General features: G+C 42.1%; 1 protein-coding gene across 7 annotated transcripts in view; it reads left to right on the top strand.

Moving 5' to 3' along the window:
- TFDP1 (transcription factor Dp-1) overlaps positions 1–14,531 on the top strand; it is a 121,075-nt gene that overhangs the window by 21,448 nt on the left and 85,096 nt on the right. For all 7 annotated transcript variants that reach the window (XM_054011019.1, XM_054011005.1, XM_054011035.1 and 4 more), the window contains exon 3: positions 4,701–4,767. In XM_054011019.1, coding sequence (XP_053866994.1) covers positions 4,701–4,767 — 67 coding nt within the window. The remainder of the gene's footprint in view (positions 1–4,700; positions 4,768–14,531) is intronic.

Raw genomic sequence — 14,531 nt, 5'->3', positions numbered from 1 at the left:
TTCTCATATTGGATACATTTGCAGCATTGTCAGTGACCAAGCTGCGTACTAGATATTTGAATTTTTTTCCCACAGTTTGTTATAGCTTTTACTGCTGCTACTTGTACGTATTCTGCTTTGTGTGCATTTCCTGATGTATCAGTTGTTTCTGTAAGGAAGACATTCCTTTCTTCTGCTGTCATACAAGCACATACAACAGGATCATTGTGGATATTGCTCCACCCATCAAGACTCAGGTTAACAATTTTACCCTCTAGACCTTTTGCACACTGCTCAATTTCTCTTTCATACGCTTTATCCAGCAAAAACAAGAAGGAGACCGGTGGCACCTTAAAGACTAACAGATTTATTTGGGCATAAGCTTTCGTGGGTAAAAACGTCACTTCTTCGGATGCATCCGAAGTCTTTAAGGTGCCACCGGACTCCTTGTTGTTTTTGTAGATGCAGACTAATACGGCTACCCCCTGATACTTTATCCAGCAATTTGTTTGCGATATCTGCTCTGTTGGGTGGACTGTATCCTGGTCTTAATGACTGAACCATGTTAATGAAGTGTGGGTTCCCAATCATACGGAAAGGAGAGTTTGTTGCATGAAGAAATGGGGCAATTTTTTCATCAGTGGCTTCTTTGTGATAAGAAACAGCAGATTACAAACTTATCTGTGGTGGTTTCCGGATGATGGAGATTTTTTCTTGCTACTGGTGAGATACTGTGGCTATGTGACATACATGATATGACTGAAACACTATCTTTGGCAGATAACTCTGAAACTATAGAAAATGATGGTGATCTTGAAGGTGGATAGTCTTCAGAATCCTGTATGTTGAGGATGGATTCTCCTAAACAAAATAAGTCAATGCAGTTGTTTGTTTATTATTACCATACTGCTCCTTTAGTATTACTTGTTGCATTCACTGACACTCAGTACTACTTGAAAGGTGAAATTGTAAAAGGAAGATCTGCTATCACAACTGCATCTAAAATGATAGTACCATAGAATAACAATTATATTTTTATCTCAAACATGAGAATTCAAGAATGGTCCAGAAGGAAGACAGGCAGTCCTTAAGAAAGAAGTATGAAATAAAAATGTTTACCAACCTGAAGGTCCTGCATGTTCAGACACGTTCCTTTCATCATCATCATCAACGCAGCTTCCTCCTGAGAAGGAACACTTCTCATGATGTTGTTTCATTCGGGCAACCAAGCCTTGCATTTCTTTGTTGCACTGTTTGCATTTTTCATGCATGCCTGTCTTACCCACAGGTAGAGGAACTTCATTAAAATATTCCCAAACTGGGTCTCTCTTTATGGCCTGCTGCCAATACAGGTTTTCCCTTCTAGTGAGAGAATGGTATGGTAGATCTCAAATCAATGAAAGCTACACTCAGAAAGACCTCAAGACTTCTGAAATATGCTGCTCAAACAGTTTCACTTTTGTTTCTGTTGCCTGTCCCTCCCTTCTCGCGTTTATCTCCAGACTTCTTCTCCTTGTCCAGATCTATTGTGCCCACAACAATCTTCTATTAATTTAACTTTTTGAAACTTTGCACATTTAGAGAGAGGTAAGGGATTGACTCGGTGTACACAAATTTGCAGAGGGGCAAGAGGGTTGAGGTAAGTTAGTTAGCTAGTTAAATAACTAACTAAACATTTTTGCTGTTAACAAGCATGTTATCTCGAGACACAAATCCAGAGTTTGAGAACTGCAAAACTAAGCATCTCTGTTGGTATCTTCTAGACTGACCACTGAGTCTTATTCGGTAGATAGGAAGTTTAACCTAAATAATCTATACAGAAGCCTCTGGAACCCCATAAGATTGGGTCCCCTAATCCATAAACTATTGGTACTCATTTACAAAATTTTCTTACACATTCCATGAATATATTGTCTCATACTATAGAATTAGAATTTATAATCCTTATTCCATGATAAGACGTAGCTCAAAGATGTAGCTTAATGACAACTATCTTTAGATAGGTTTTTTCCTCAAGAAGCATTTTATCAAAACAATCAGATTTAAATAAAAAAAATTCATTTTTTTAAAATGATTTTTATCTACCTTGTTGCTGGCAGAGGCTGTGCGGGAGAAGAGATGATCCAGTATTTTGTGTGCTGTTACCAAGCCACCCTGCTGGTCTTCTCAGTCCACTATTTGGACTTGTGAACGGAGACTTCAAGCCCTTTTGGTCAGAGCATGGTGTGCATCCAGCTTGCATCTTTCCCTTCCTAATACAAACTTTCTGCCATCAGGGGCTAGTAGCCTCAATTCTGCTGTAACAATGAGGAGTTAGTAGCAACCTGTGACTCAGTCTAAAGTCCACGTCCTGGCCAGATGAGGTAGACACACCATCCCTTACAAGGGCAGTTGATGACGTCAGGGCATTCCAAGATCTCATGTTGCAGATCAAAGACACTGGATGATGAAAGCACAGTGTTCCAGGAAAAGTCCAAAAGTTCTACAGCATACTGAGCTCTACAACCCCTGACAGGAGCACCCTCCCTATCAACAATGGTATCGGGAGCTGGCAAAGGGACTTTGGTAGACACTGCCACTCTTTTTTTTTTTTTTTTTTTTTCTACTGGTTGGATGTGGGAGGAAGAGTTATGAAGTTCCTCCAAAGACACTACCTTCCTGTTGAAGATACAAGCTACAGGACATAAGAAGGCCAGATGGAGGTGAGAACTGTTATAGATGGCCATGGCTGGTCCAACATGGCCATGACATCAGTTAGCCATCTCTGTCAAGATGAGACTGGCCTCGTAGCTGCCAGCATCTGGCATACCGAATTACTGTAGAGGACTTAGCCTTTGAAGGGATGGAGGTTTTTAGCAGCAGAAAGGATGAAACACTCCATTCAGCTGAAGACTCAAAGGTCCGCTGAGAAGAAGGCTCTGCAGGTTTTCTCTCTTCCCTAGCTGTCTGGGAGCTGCTGCTGTGTTCTATCACCACAGTGCCCTCTGTTGGGGGGGAGGGGGGAGGTGGAACTGCAGCAACTTTTCAGCAGAAGCTTTTTTTCTGCGTGAAAAACTAAAAATATGCACTGCTCATTGATTATTCATTCATGTAATGGTGCAGAATTCCCCCAGGAGTAAATAGGATTATAAGGGATAGTCAGTGTTGATTTTTGTCAAGAACAAATCACCCCAAACCAACTTGATTTCCTTCTTTGATAGAATTATTGATCTAGTGGAGGAGGGGAAGCAGTAGACATGACATACCTTGATTTTAGTAAAGCTCTTGATATAGATCTCCCTGACAGTCTTATAAGCTAACTAGCGAAATGTGGTCTAGATTAAATTACTGAAAGGTGGATGCACAACTGGTTGAAAGACCATATTCAAAAAGTAGTTACCAATGGTTTGTGTCAAATTGGCAAGGTGTGTCTAATGTGGTCCTCTAGGGGGTGAGTTCTGGGTTCGAAACTATTCAATAAGGCTAAGTTTACATCATGGAATCTGTGACTTCCATGACATTTTCCACTTCCACCCCAGGGTGGCGGGGCTGGAGCTGTCAACCGGCAGGGGCCCTGGAGTTCCCAGCTGCCTCAGGAGGTGGGGTCCCTGGCAGCTCGCTCCCAGCTGCTGCGTGCACCAGCGGACCCTGGAGCTCCTAGTCATTGCAGTGACTGGAGCGCTGAGCCCCCACAGGGGGTGCTCCCAGCAAATCCTCACTGCCACAGGTGCCAAGGGGGGCCCCCCCAGCTCCTAGATGTCATGGGTGCCGCCTCCCCCAGCAGCTCCCTGGCGCTGCTCTTCTCCTCCTCCCCCCCCCCCCCCACAGCTCCCAGTTGCCATTCTTCAACAAAAAAAACCTTCAAAAACAGACTTCAAAGAGAAACTGCAGAGCTACAATTCATTTGCAAACTTAACACCATCAATTTGGGCTTGAATAGGGACTGGGAGTGGCTGGCTCACTACAAAAGCAATTTCCCCTCTCTTGGTATTGACACCTCCTCATGAATTATTGGGAGTGGACCACATCCCCCTTAACTGAATTGGCCTTCTACATTGGTTCTTCACTTGTAAGGTAATTCCCTTCTCTTCATGTGCCAATATATATTTGTCTGTATCTGTAATTTTCACTCCGTGCATCTGAAGAAGTGGGGTTTTTTACCCATGAAAGCTTATGCCCAAATAAATCTGTCTTTAAGGTGCCAGCAGACTCCTCGTTGTTTTTGTCCTTTTCTTCCAACTATTGCCAGGTGGGGCCTGGCTACTAACCTGTTTAGCAGTTAATAAGTTCAGGAAATTGAGTTTTATTGATCATTAAGAGGAAGCACATATATGTATACTTATGATATTTATTCTTAACTCAAGGCTTATTATAATTTTACTGACAATTTTATAAGCATATTCTGGATAATGATGTAGAAATTTGTTGTTTTTCTGTCTCCCTGCTTTGTTTTTTTTGTGGGATGGTCTTAGTGATTTTTTTTTCTGTGGATTATGTCACCGGTATAGTTGTTAGTATGCTATTTAAGTATTTTAAACAGACATTTTCCACAAAATTTTATTTACTACATACTTAGCCATTTTGTGCTGGAGATACAATAGTTATTTAGTTGCAGTTTTAATTTGGAAACCTGGGTTGGGGAAGTCTTAACAAATTACATAAGACCTTTTAAAATTAATAGTAAAGAACTTACAGCTTTCTACATATATTGTAAATGTAAATTTTTTTATTTTCTTTACTAGGCTGGACTAATTGAAGCCAATGGAGAGCTTAAGGTTTTTATAGACCAAAACCTTAGTCCTGGAAAAGGTAAGAAAATACTTTATCAGAAAGATACTTTCAGGTTTGGCCTTGGATATACTTAAATGTGTTACGGGCAATAGAAGACCTTGACAACTGCTTCCTTAGCACAGTTTTTTATAAAGCTTTTCTTATAGCTCATTTTTATACTCTAGTTAACCAGTTCTGCAGATTTACTATGGCTACAATTGTGTGAAGTTCATTGGTTGTTCAGCTGGCATTCCATAGGTGGCCAGTCATTAGTGTAGCTGCACTGGTACAGACACCTAGCATAGACAGGCAAAGGTGCTGTAAGCCATGATTTGCACCAGTTCATTTTATCAGTTGGAGAAAATGGATTAGTGCAAATCGCTGTTTAAATTGTCTTTGCCTGTCTAGGCTAAGCGCTTGCCACTCAGCATGGCTACAGTAGTGGTTGGCTGTCAATATCTACAGGGGATTTGTCCAAGTTACAGCCAAGGCCTGAGATAGTGTTTTTCCTGACTAGGTAATTCAGTTAGGTAATCGCTGCATTGTCTAAGTCTTCACTACTGCAGGGATCTAAACATTTTTGTACTCTAATAGGCTGTAGAATTCTATTTCTATGTGACACATGATCTCAGATACTAAACTCCCCAAACTGATGCAATGTTATGTGCTGAATGCTTCAACTAGCAAAGGCAAGAGAAACACACAGCTTATACCTTATCAGGAAATTTGATTCCCTTATTTCCCCCCCCTGATTCTCTGAGGTAGATTCTCTCTGTAACCCTTCCATTTGTACTCTGCTTGTCAACAGGACTATAAAGCTAGACTGGTGAGTGTAGGTGTTTGAACATTAATTGTAATGTATGGATTAATAGGTTTTTTCCCCCCTATTTTTATATCCTGGAAAACAAAACAAGGGCTTGTCTTTGATTTAATTATTTATTTTTTAAAATATCCCTATATACTCCTATCGTGCCGGGCTGGTCCTAGTGGCTTTTCTTGGTAGATGTGATATTTCCAGCAGAGTGTACTCTGGACTGTTGACATGAAGCAAAAAGAGTTAGCAGTCTGTGTATCTAGGTAGGTGAGACTTTCTTCTGCCATGACCCTACACCCCCAAAATTGAAGTGAGTAATACACTGAATGCTTCATTTACTTTTCAGTTCACTTAGCACATAACCCCCAGAGTTGGTGTATTTTTCTTGATATTTGTGAATCATTTTTAAAAAGTAGACTACGGAGAAGTTTATTTTGAGTTTCAGGGCAACTGAAAAATGACTGGAAAATAAGTAGAGCTTCATTTCAGTGCCTTAAATGTAATTCAGTATAAAATTTTCTCTGTTTAAGTAGTTTTAAATAAAGTTTGTGCTAGCCCTGCAGACTCTGCCTGCTGTCTGAAAATCAAGCTTTGTTCTTTCTGGCTTGTGTCGCCACCAATAAGGTTCGGCAGTCCAAATTGTGCCCTCAGTTATCCTGTGCATTATCCTCAATGGGGTTACAGATGTAATTGAATGTGAAACTTTCCCTGTTATTGGAACTTGTTTAATCTCTCTTTTTAGAGAGGAGCTAGAATAGAATCCAGCAAACTTGATCGTTGTTATATAGACTCTACAGTGTTAACAGGAGTTTAAAGAAGTACACATTTTTGTCACTAAAATATCCAGGTACATCTTAAGATCTGCTGACAAAGGAGGTGTCAATTTTACATGGCTGCGTTTTTGACAATACACCTCTACCTCAATATAATGCTGTCCTCGGAAGCCAAAATTCTTCCCGCGTTATAGGTGAAATCACATTATAGCGAATTTGCTTTGATCCACTGGAGTGCGCAGCCCTGCCCCGCCCCCCGCCCCTCCCCCGGAGCACTGCTTTATCGTGTTGTATCCGAATTTGTGTTATATCGGGTCGCGTTCTATCGGGGTAGAGGTGTATCTGTACCTTATGGTTTGGTAGGTATTTTTTTAAAACAGGCATTTCAAATCAAACTGTATATGATGTACTGAAGAAGAGTTTGTTTTCATTGACTATCTAATCTATAAATTGCGTATCATTATATAAGAGCCCTATCCAGCTCCCACTAAAGATGATGGAAAGACTCCCATGGATTTCAGTGAGCAGGAATCAGTCCTCAGTGTTGGATTAAAAACATTGAGAGATGCCTATTGGGCTGTAATATCTCTATCCTTGTTTGTGTTTGTTATGCGTTGCTACTTTTGAGTGTGTTATCAGATTTTCCTCCATTCTGGTTCCATGAGGAATGTGATGATGAAAAGGTGTACCCAGAGTCTGCTGTTGAAAGCTTTACCTCCTGATCCCTCAAATTTGATAAATTTTAGCATGCAAAATTTATTGTAGCTACCATGAAGTTCTTGAAGGATGTCTTTGAGAAAACATGAACCTATGACAGTGAGCCTTTGGGCATGGGCTCTGTGTTGTATAAGATGTGGACACTACCCAGGCTGGGAAAAGTCCTGTTGTTCAGAAGTCCAGGACAAGTAGGAATGCTACCTCCTCATGAAAAAGTGTCCAGTTTCCTCCGTTCTAAGGTGCAGCAACATAGATCTGCCAGTCAGATGGGGAGAGTAGCTGGAGGGTTCAGGGGGCTGAGATGGCTTAATGGTAAGGAAGAGAGAAGTTAGAGCAGAGCAATAGAACCTTCTAAACTATAGACCACGGTTAGATAGTTCAAAGGCAGTTGTCTTTGCCAGAACACAAGTGATAGTTTCAGTTGCCAACCAAGGCTGAGTGGGTAAAATTGGCTACAGTTTGATTGTCTGCTGTGAAACAGTTTGATTTGATTTGGGGCTTTCTTTAGTATTTTGTTACAGCTGACTTTATAAAAAAAAAAAAAATTTGAAAAATGACTGGAATACATCAAACTATCATTGGAATTTTGATGGCTGATCCAGTGACAAGTCTGTAGCTGAACAAGAATTGGTACACATCATTTTCTGCTACAGCTGATCATATTGCACAGAAAACTGCTTTAGGAGTTGCAGGTAACAAGATTGAATAACTCAAGTCAAAACTAGTTGCTCTGAATTCAGATTGTGTAGCGGTGAATATGAACTGTTTAAGTGGTATGGAGGCCAACTTTAAACAAGAAACTATTCATGTTTGTGCACTGCATCAACGATAAATTTGAAACTTGATATTCAGGATCTCAAGAGATTATCTAAACAGTTGAAATGTATTTTGAAAGATCTTTTCAGATCTTATTATTTAAGTCCCAAAAGACCTCTTCAGTTGGTGTTGCCTTTGATGCAACAGTGAGCTATTTTGGAATATCTTCAGTATAAACTGAGTTACTAGTCAGGCCAAAGCATAGAAAAAATGATCAAAAATTATATTTTGCCTGTCACCAGTTTGAATCGTATAGCAAAAAACTGAATGAAGGAGTGATGGAGTTCAAGTTATAAGCATTCTTAAGGATAATTTATGAATAAGTCTATCATGGAAATACAATTGTAATCACCATTGCAGCTGAAAACTCTGAGCCTCTCCTTGACACACACAAAATCTCTAGTTTGAGGCTTGGCAAAGGCTAGAAAATGCTTGATGGAGCTTGCAGCAGTGGAAGGCAGTATTGCTGTTTATGTCTAAAAAAGTTCTCCTTAGGCTTGACAGATTTGAAGATCTGGATCTTCAGAGGCACAGTTGTCAAAATACAAGATCTATATGTTTGAACACATAAATGCCAATAGCAGATTCATCATGTTACAACAGGCAATATTCATGTGGCTTCAGTACTTTGGCTCCATAAAATGGCTTATTCTTTGAAGGCCTCTGTGCATTCACACTCATGGGATATGGTGCCTCTGATGTTGTGCTGTGCAGCTGTATAGAAAAGCAGTGTCTGCTGAGTGCAAAGGGCAGGAGCACTCTTGTGCTAGGATGATGTCATTAGCTCCATCTGTATATGGGAGTGCACCCCCCCCCCCACGCCTCAGTTCCTTCTTTGCTGCCACGAGAGCTAATGGAAATACCTTTCCTGTTCATGAGACTAGTTAGGAACTATTCAAAGAAAACAAGCTGTTGTTAGTGTTAGGTTACTTGGGACAATTAGCCTTGGGTTATCTCCAAAATCATGGCAGGTCCTGAACCCCATAGAGGGTTCAAAAGAGATGCAACCCACTCAGCTATCTTCTCTGAGACAGAGATGTGTTTGGTGTCTTCTGTGCCTGGGAGAATTGCACATAATATCTCAGTGCACAATTTTGCCATGCTTTTATTCCTTGACTGAGGAATGAGGGGCATCTCAGGGTGCAAGTTCATTTTACTTTGGTAAGCTTCCAGTTGGACCATCCTGCTACTCCTATGGGAGGTTTGAGTTCTGGTTCTTTGCCCAGGTCTTCTGTAAAGACACTTGAGACACATCAAGCTGCTCCTGACTTGTCTCCCTCATTGTCGAGCCTGAGGTCCAGCTCCCCAAGGCCAGTGCCTACAGTGGCCAAGCTTCCTATCCTGTACTGTCTGGATCTGCAGACTTCACCTGGGCAGTCTGCACTGTCACTGAAGCCTATATCTGCATTGAAGACTCCTTTAGTGCCATTAGCCAACTCTGTGACCAAAAAACAGTTTTCCGGATCTCTGTGTAATCCTGCTCTGAGGAAAATGAAAAGAAAGTATTCAAACTCAGAGTCCGAGGAGGAGGCAGCATTGTTTTCCTTCTCTGCCACCGGCATGTTTCCTTTAGGGACTCTTCCCAGAAGAGGGCTGGACAGTGCAGAACACATGTTTTGGGAAAATTCGGAACTGGGAGTGTGTTGGGGTCACCCTGCAAGTAGTAACCAAAGCTGGTGAAAGCCAAGGTGTGACTGGAGTGTTGCTGACAGGCTGCTGGGATCAGAGCTACTGGACCAGGACTACAGCTATACAGACACTCAGGGTGGACCATGCTGGTGGACCATTTGAGTAGCTCAGGTGGGGAGCTACAACAGCAAAGCATAGCGAGGTAACCAAGGTTGCAGGGCAGGCGGTGACACAATCCCTCACTGATCTAGATTGCACCCTGGAATGTGACAATCCACTTTCCCCTTTGAGGAATTCCCACTGAAGCTGTTGGCTGTGTCTCAGCTGCTTGACTCTGTAACATCCTGGAGGAACACTGAATCCCTTCAGTACCAGTGTTACTCTGGGTTTTCTGAACCCAAAGCACTGGTAACTTAATTGTTTCTCTCCAGATGGTGTCAGGAATAAATCAATGGGGACACAGCTCTTCTGTCTTAGATACAAGCCAGAGTTCTTTTACCTAGAACTACTTTATTAGGTCTCAAGCACACACATGTGTATGCTATAGCAATAGGTTCAGAGCATCCCAAACGTTATAGGTGATGCTTTCAAGTGATCCCCAGCCGGGCTTCCAGGGGGCCCTCCTTTCATCCAGCTGATGGGGAGTTTAGGTGTTGGCTCCTTGCTCTAATAAAAGCTCCCTCAGACTGCTCCAAAGTCTTTTGCTTAACCTTTTATCGCTAACTTAAAGAAAGCACATAACTCCTAGTGTGTCAATATAATAACCCCTAGTAGGTCACCAATTCTCCTAGTTTCAGCACATTACTTATTATCTCTTATCAAAGCATTTCTAATCATAACAATAAAACTTGTATGTTGGGGCACTTAAAACCAGGGTCAGCTGTCCAAACATTCCTTCCACTCTCATGGTACATTAACTCGGTTCCATCCTCCTAGTCTGATTAGCAAAACTGTAATCATGCAGCTATTTGGGCTTGCCTCTCAAAGCCCTAATGATGATTCCCGCTACGTGTTGTTTGGTTTTATGCTAGTAGTGGCTGGACACACAAAATGACTGGCTGCAGTAATGTCAAGTTTAATTCTCCCATAACACCAGCTGTGCATGTTCTGCCAGAGAGCTCAGTTTCTTTCCATTGGCATGGAAAGACATGCAGAGCCCTCTTCAGTTACTCGTGTGGTCCTACATAGAGAAGTCCATGACGAATCTCTTAAATGCCACCAAACCCAGTACGACACCAGTGTTAACATCAGCATTGATTTCCCTCCTGCCACCAGAGATGCTAGCATGGAGAATTTGCCTGGTGCCAATCCTACCCCAGGTGCCATTTTCTTTGAGAGCGCATGTCTGCGCTGTATGCCCAGCACTGTCAGTGGAGTCATTAATACCAGTACCAGAGGCTCTGCCTCTGCAGGAAGAGAGGCCAGGTATATGTTGATCGGATGGAAACTCCCTCCGCTGATTGTGGAGACCAATGCTGCCTTACCTGAACAACAGATGGAGGTTTCCTTTCTGTTTTCTGGATGAACAAAAACAATTCCGAGAGCTGACTGGGAAGATGGTGAATACTATCCAACTATAAACTGGCCTTTCAGAAACTGATTCATCTGACCTAGAATCATAGGAATTTTGGGGTGGAAGAGACCTTGAATCCAGTCCCCTGCACTGAGGCAGGACCGAGTTAACCTAGACCAGGGATTGGCAACCTTTGGCACATGGCTCACCAGGGTAGGCACTCTGGTGGGCCTGGCTGGTTTGCTTACCTGCCACGTCGGCAGTTTCAGCTGATCGCGGCTCCCACTGGCTGCGGTTCGCTGCTCCAGGCCAATGAGGGCTGCGGGAAGCGTCAGCCAGCACATCCCTCGTCCCACGCCGCTTTCTGCATTACCCTGGAGCTGCGAACCGCAGCCAGTGGGAGCCGCGATCGGCGGAAACTGCCGACGGGGCAGGTAAACAAACCGGCCCGGCCAGCCAGGGTGCTTACCCTGGTGAGCCACGTGCCAAAGGTTGCCAATCCCTGACCTGAACCATGGCTGACAGTAGTTTATGTAACCTGTTCTTAAAAACCTCCAATGATGGAGATTCCATAGCCTCCCTATTCCAGAGTTTAACTACCTTTATAATTAGAATGTTTTCCTAATCTCTAACCTAAATCTTCCTTGCTGCAGATTAAGCCCATTACTACTTGCCCTACCTTTGAACATGAACAATCGACCAGTCTTCTTTATAACAGCCCTTAACTTGTTTGAAAACTATCAGGTCTCCACTCGTCTTTTCTCAAGAAACATGTCCAGTTTTCTAACCTTTCCTTGTAGAAAGGTTTTCTAAACCTTTTACCATTTTTGTTGCTGTCCTCTGGTCTTTCCAGTTTGTCCATATCTTTCTTAAAGTGTGGCGCCTAGAACTGGACACAGTACTCCTGCTGAGGCCCCACCAGTGCTGAGTAGATCGGGACAGTCACCTGCCTTATTTGACATATGACAGCCCTTTTAATATATCTCCGAATGATACTGGCCTTTTTTGCAACTGCATCATATTGTTCATTTGTGTTCAATTTATGATCCACTGTAACTCCCATATCATTTTCTGTGGTACTACCACCTAGCCAGTTATTCCCAATTTTGTAGTTGTGCATTTGATTTTTCTTTCCTATGTAAAGTACTTTGCACTTGTCTTTATTGAATTTCATCTTGGTGATTTCAGACCAAGACTCTAATTCGTCATGTCTGTTTGAATTCTAATCTTATCCTCCAAAGCGCAAGCAACCCCTTCCAGCTTGGTGTCATCTGCCAATTTTATAAACGTACTCTCCACTCCATTATCCAAGCCACTAATGAAAATATTGAGTGATACTGGACCTAGGCCTGACCCCTTAGATACACCCTCACAGTTTGACAGCGAACAACTAATAGCTACTCTGAGTATGGTCTTTCAACCAGTTCTGCAGTCACCATTATAGTAATTTCATTTAAGCCATTTCCTTCTATATTTCTGATTTCATAATGTCAAAGTCACATTCCCCATCGTTTCAGGATTTTTTTAACTAAATGAAGGGCATTTGTCTATTCCCTGCCTTCTCCCCAACTCTTAGCACTCTTGGATGTAGCTACTCTGCCTGTTGGGGGTGGTTTAATTGGAGGTGGTCTCCTATTGGCATAGAGCACCTGGGGCTCTGCTGTCAACCGGCATCCCAAGGCGCCTGGGTTCCCCGGCGGCTGGTCCCATGTCCACCAGGATCCCCGGCTGTCGGGAGGCAACAGGGTGGCAGCTGGGTGGAGTTTAAACTCTTACATCCCTACTTGCAACCCCCCCTCGCCCCTCCTTCCCCATCTTCACCTCTGACTTGGAATTTTCTATTTCCAGACACTATAGACTAGGGAAAAGAAACTGAGATGGGAGAGTACACTTTCTTATAGACTGATCTGATGGTGTCATCTTAGTGGAAGAGTGTCCTTGAGCTCCCTTTCCTCTCATTGGAAACTGCTCTTCTACATGATTCCACAGCTCATAGACATATGCACCATATCCTTTTAATGTGACTGCATAGAGACAGCTCTTGAAGAACAACATTTACTCGTAAGTCCTTTTTTATTAATGATTGTTTTATCCAACTGTTGTGGTTATGCAGGCTAGAGGTGGTCTTTGGTCAACAAGTTGGGCCATTGTGACATTAGAAGTAACGCAACCATTCACTGGGCTTCCTTTAAAGCCAATTTGAATGCAACAGTTCTGTTGATTTGTAACAACTCTTGTAGGAGGGAGATTGGAAATGTGTCAAAAGTTCTCACTGGTAGATTACTTAGCCCAACTGTAACTGCTCTCTAAAGATTCTGTGACAGCATGCTATCTTAAGCAGTGGTGGCAGAAAGATTTCCCATGACACTTAGGCCTTGGTTTCACTGTGCATTGAGACAGCGCTACCAGGGTAACTTGGGCAAAAGTGCAGGGGAGCCCTTGCAGCATAGAGACATTGGGACTCAGGGAATAGGCTTTCAGTGTTCCCCCTTCACCTACCACCGGGCTCACTAACACTGTCTAAACAAATAATTCAATTGCGAATAAAAGGGTAGCTTCATCAGTGGGCTTTCACCTGCTTTGTGTTGTGCTGGCAATGCAAAGCATCTGTAAACTCAGCTTAATTGGCTGGTATGTTCTTACTGCTTTGCTGTACGGTGGATCTGGCCTTAAAAGTTAAAAACTTAAAAAAAAGTTGATACGATCGGTCAGAAACATTGCATGGTATAATTCAGTAGGTTTCTTGTTTAATGTTCATGTATGAAACTGTAATTAAAAAATAAAGTTCCTAGACATTCAAACAGTTAAAATGGAATTAAGGCTGAGAATATGTATAAATTTAAGAATAAAAAAGAGGAATACTATAATTCTTCCAAAACCAAACATTATGAGATTTAAGTTTGCATTTAAAAGAAATCCAAACATGTTAAGGTAAGAAATGTACTGTAACTCTGCTCTGTAGTAATGTGATGAGGAGCAAACTAAACTGATTTTTAGAAAAGACAGATTTTATCTTGGACCACAAGCACTAAACTGGTAACATGAAATTGCTTGAATTAATCTATAGCAGTGGTTCCCAAACTGGGGTTTGCGAAATGTTACAGGGGGTTCTCTGGGAAAAATTCCCTAATGGCGGACAGAGTTGTCCCTAGGGACCCTGGGCAGCCCAGATCTCCTAGGCTTCCAAGAGCTAAGCAGATCAAAGCAAGCATCTCTATCACACTGAGGAGATTTAAACTTCAAGACTCCTTGTAAGAAATGGAAAGGGAAGTGGATATTTTTTGCTGTTTTTAAAATTAAATAGGCAGCAGGTATTGTTTTTAAAATTATTATGAAGAACAAGTTTAAGCTTTGTTGTAATGCGCATTGTTTGCCTGGACTGCTCAAGACCTGAATGCTTGTGTAGGAGGAACTCTTTGAGTTTGCTTCTTAAATACCTTCCTGCTGTTTCACATCTGATACTCCTTGATGAAACCTAGGAGCCTGGTCTTATAACAGGCTTATTCAAAGTGACACAACCTACGAAAGTGAGAGCTTAGAA

The sequence above is a fragment of the Malaclemys terrapin genome, chromosome 1 (genome assembly GCF_027887155.1).
Source record: "Malaclemys terrapin pileata isolate rMalTer1 chromosome 1, rMalTer1.hap1, whole genome shotgun sequence".
NCBI classification, from domain to species: domain Eukaryota; kingdom Metazoa; phylum Chordata; order Testudines; family Emydidae; genus Malaclemys; species Malaclemys terrapin.
Note: the sequence above shows the minus strand (reverse complement) of the source record. Positions and strands in the feature narration are given on the sequence as shown.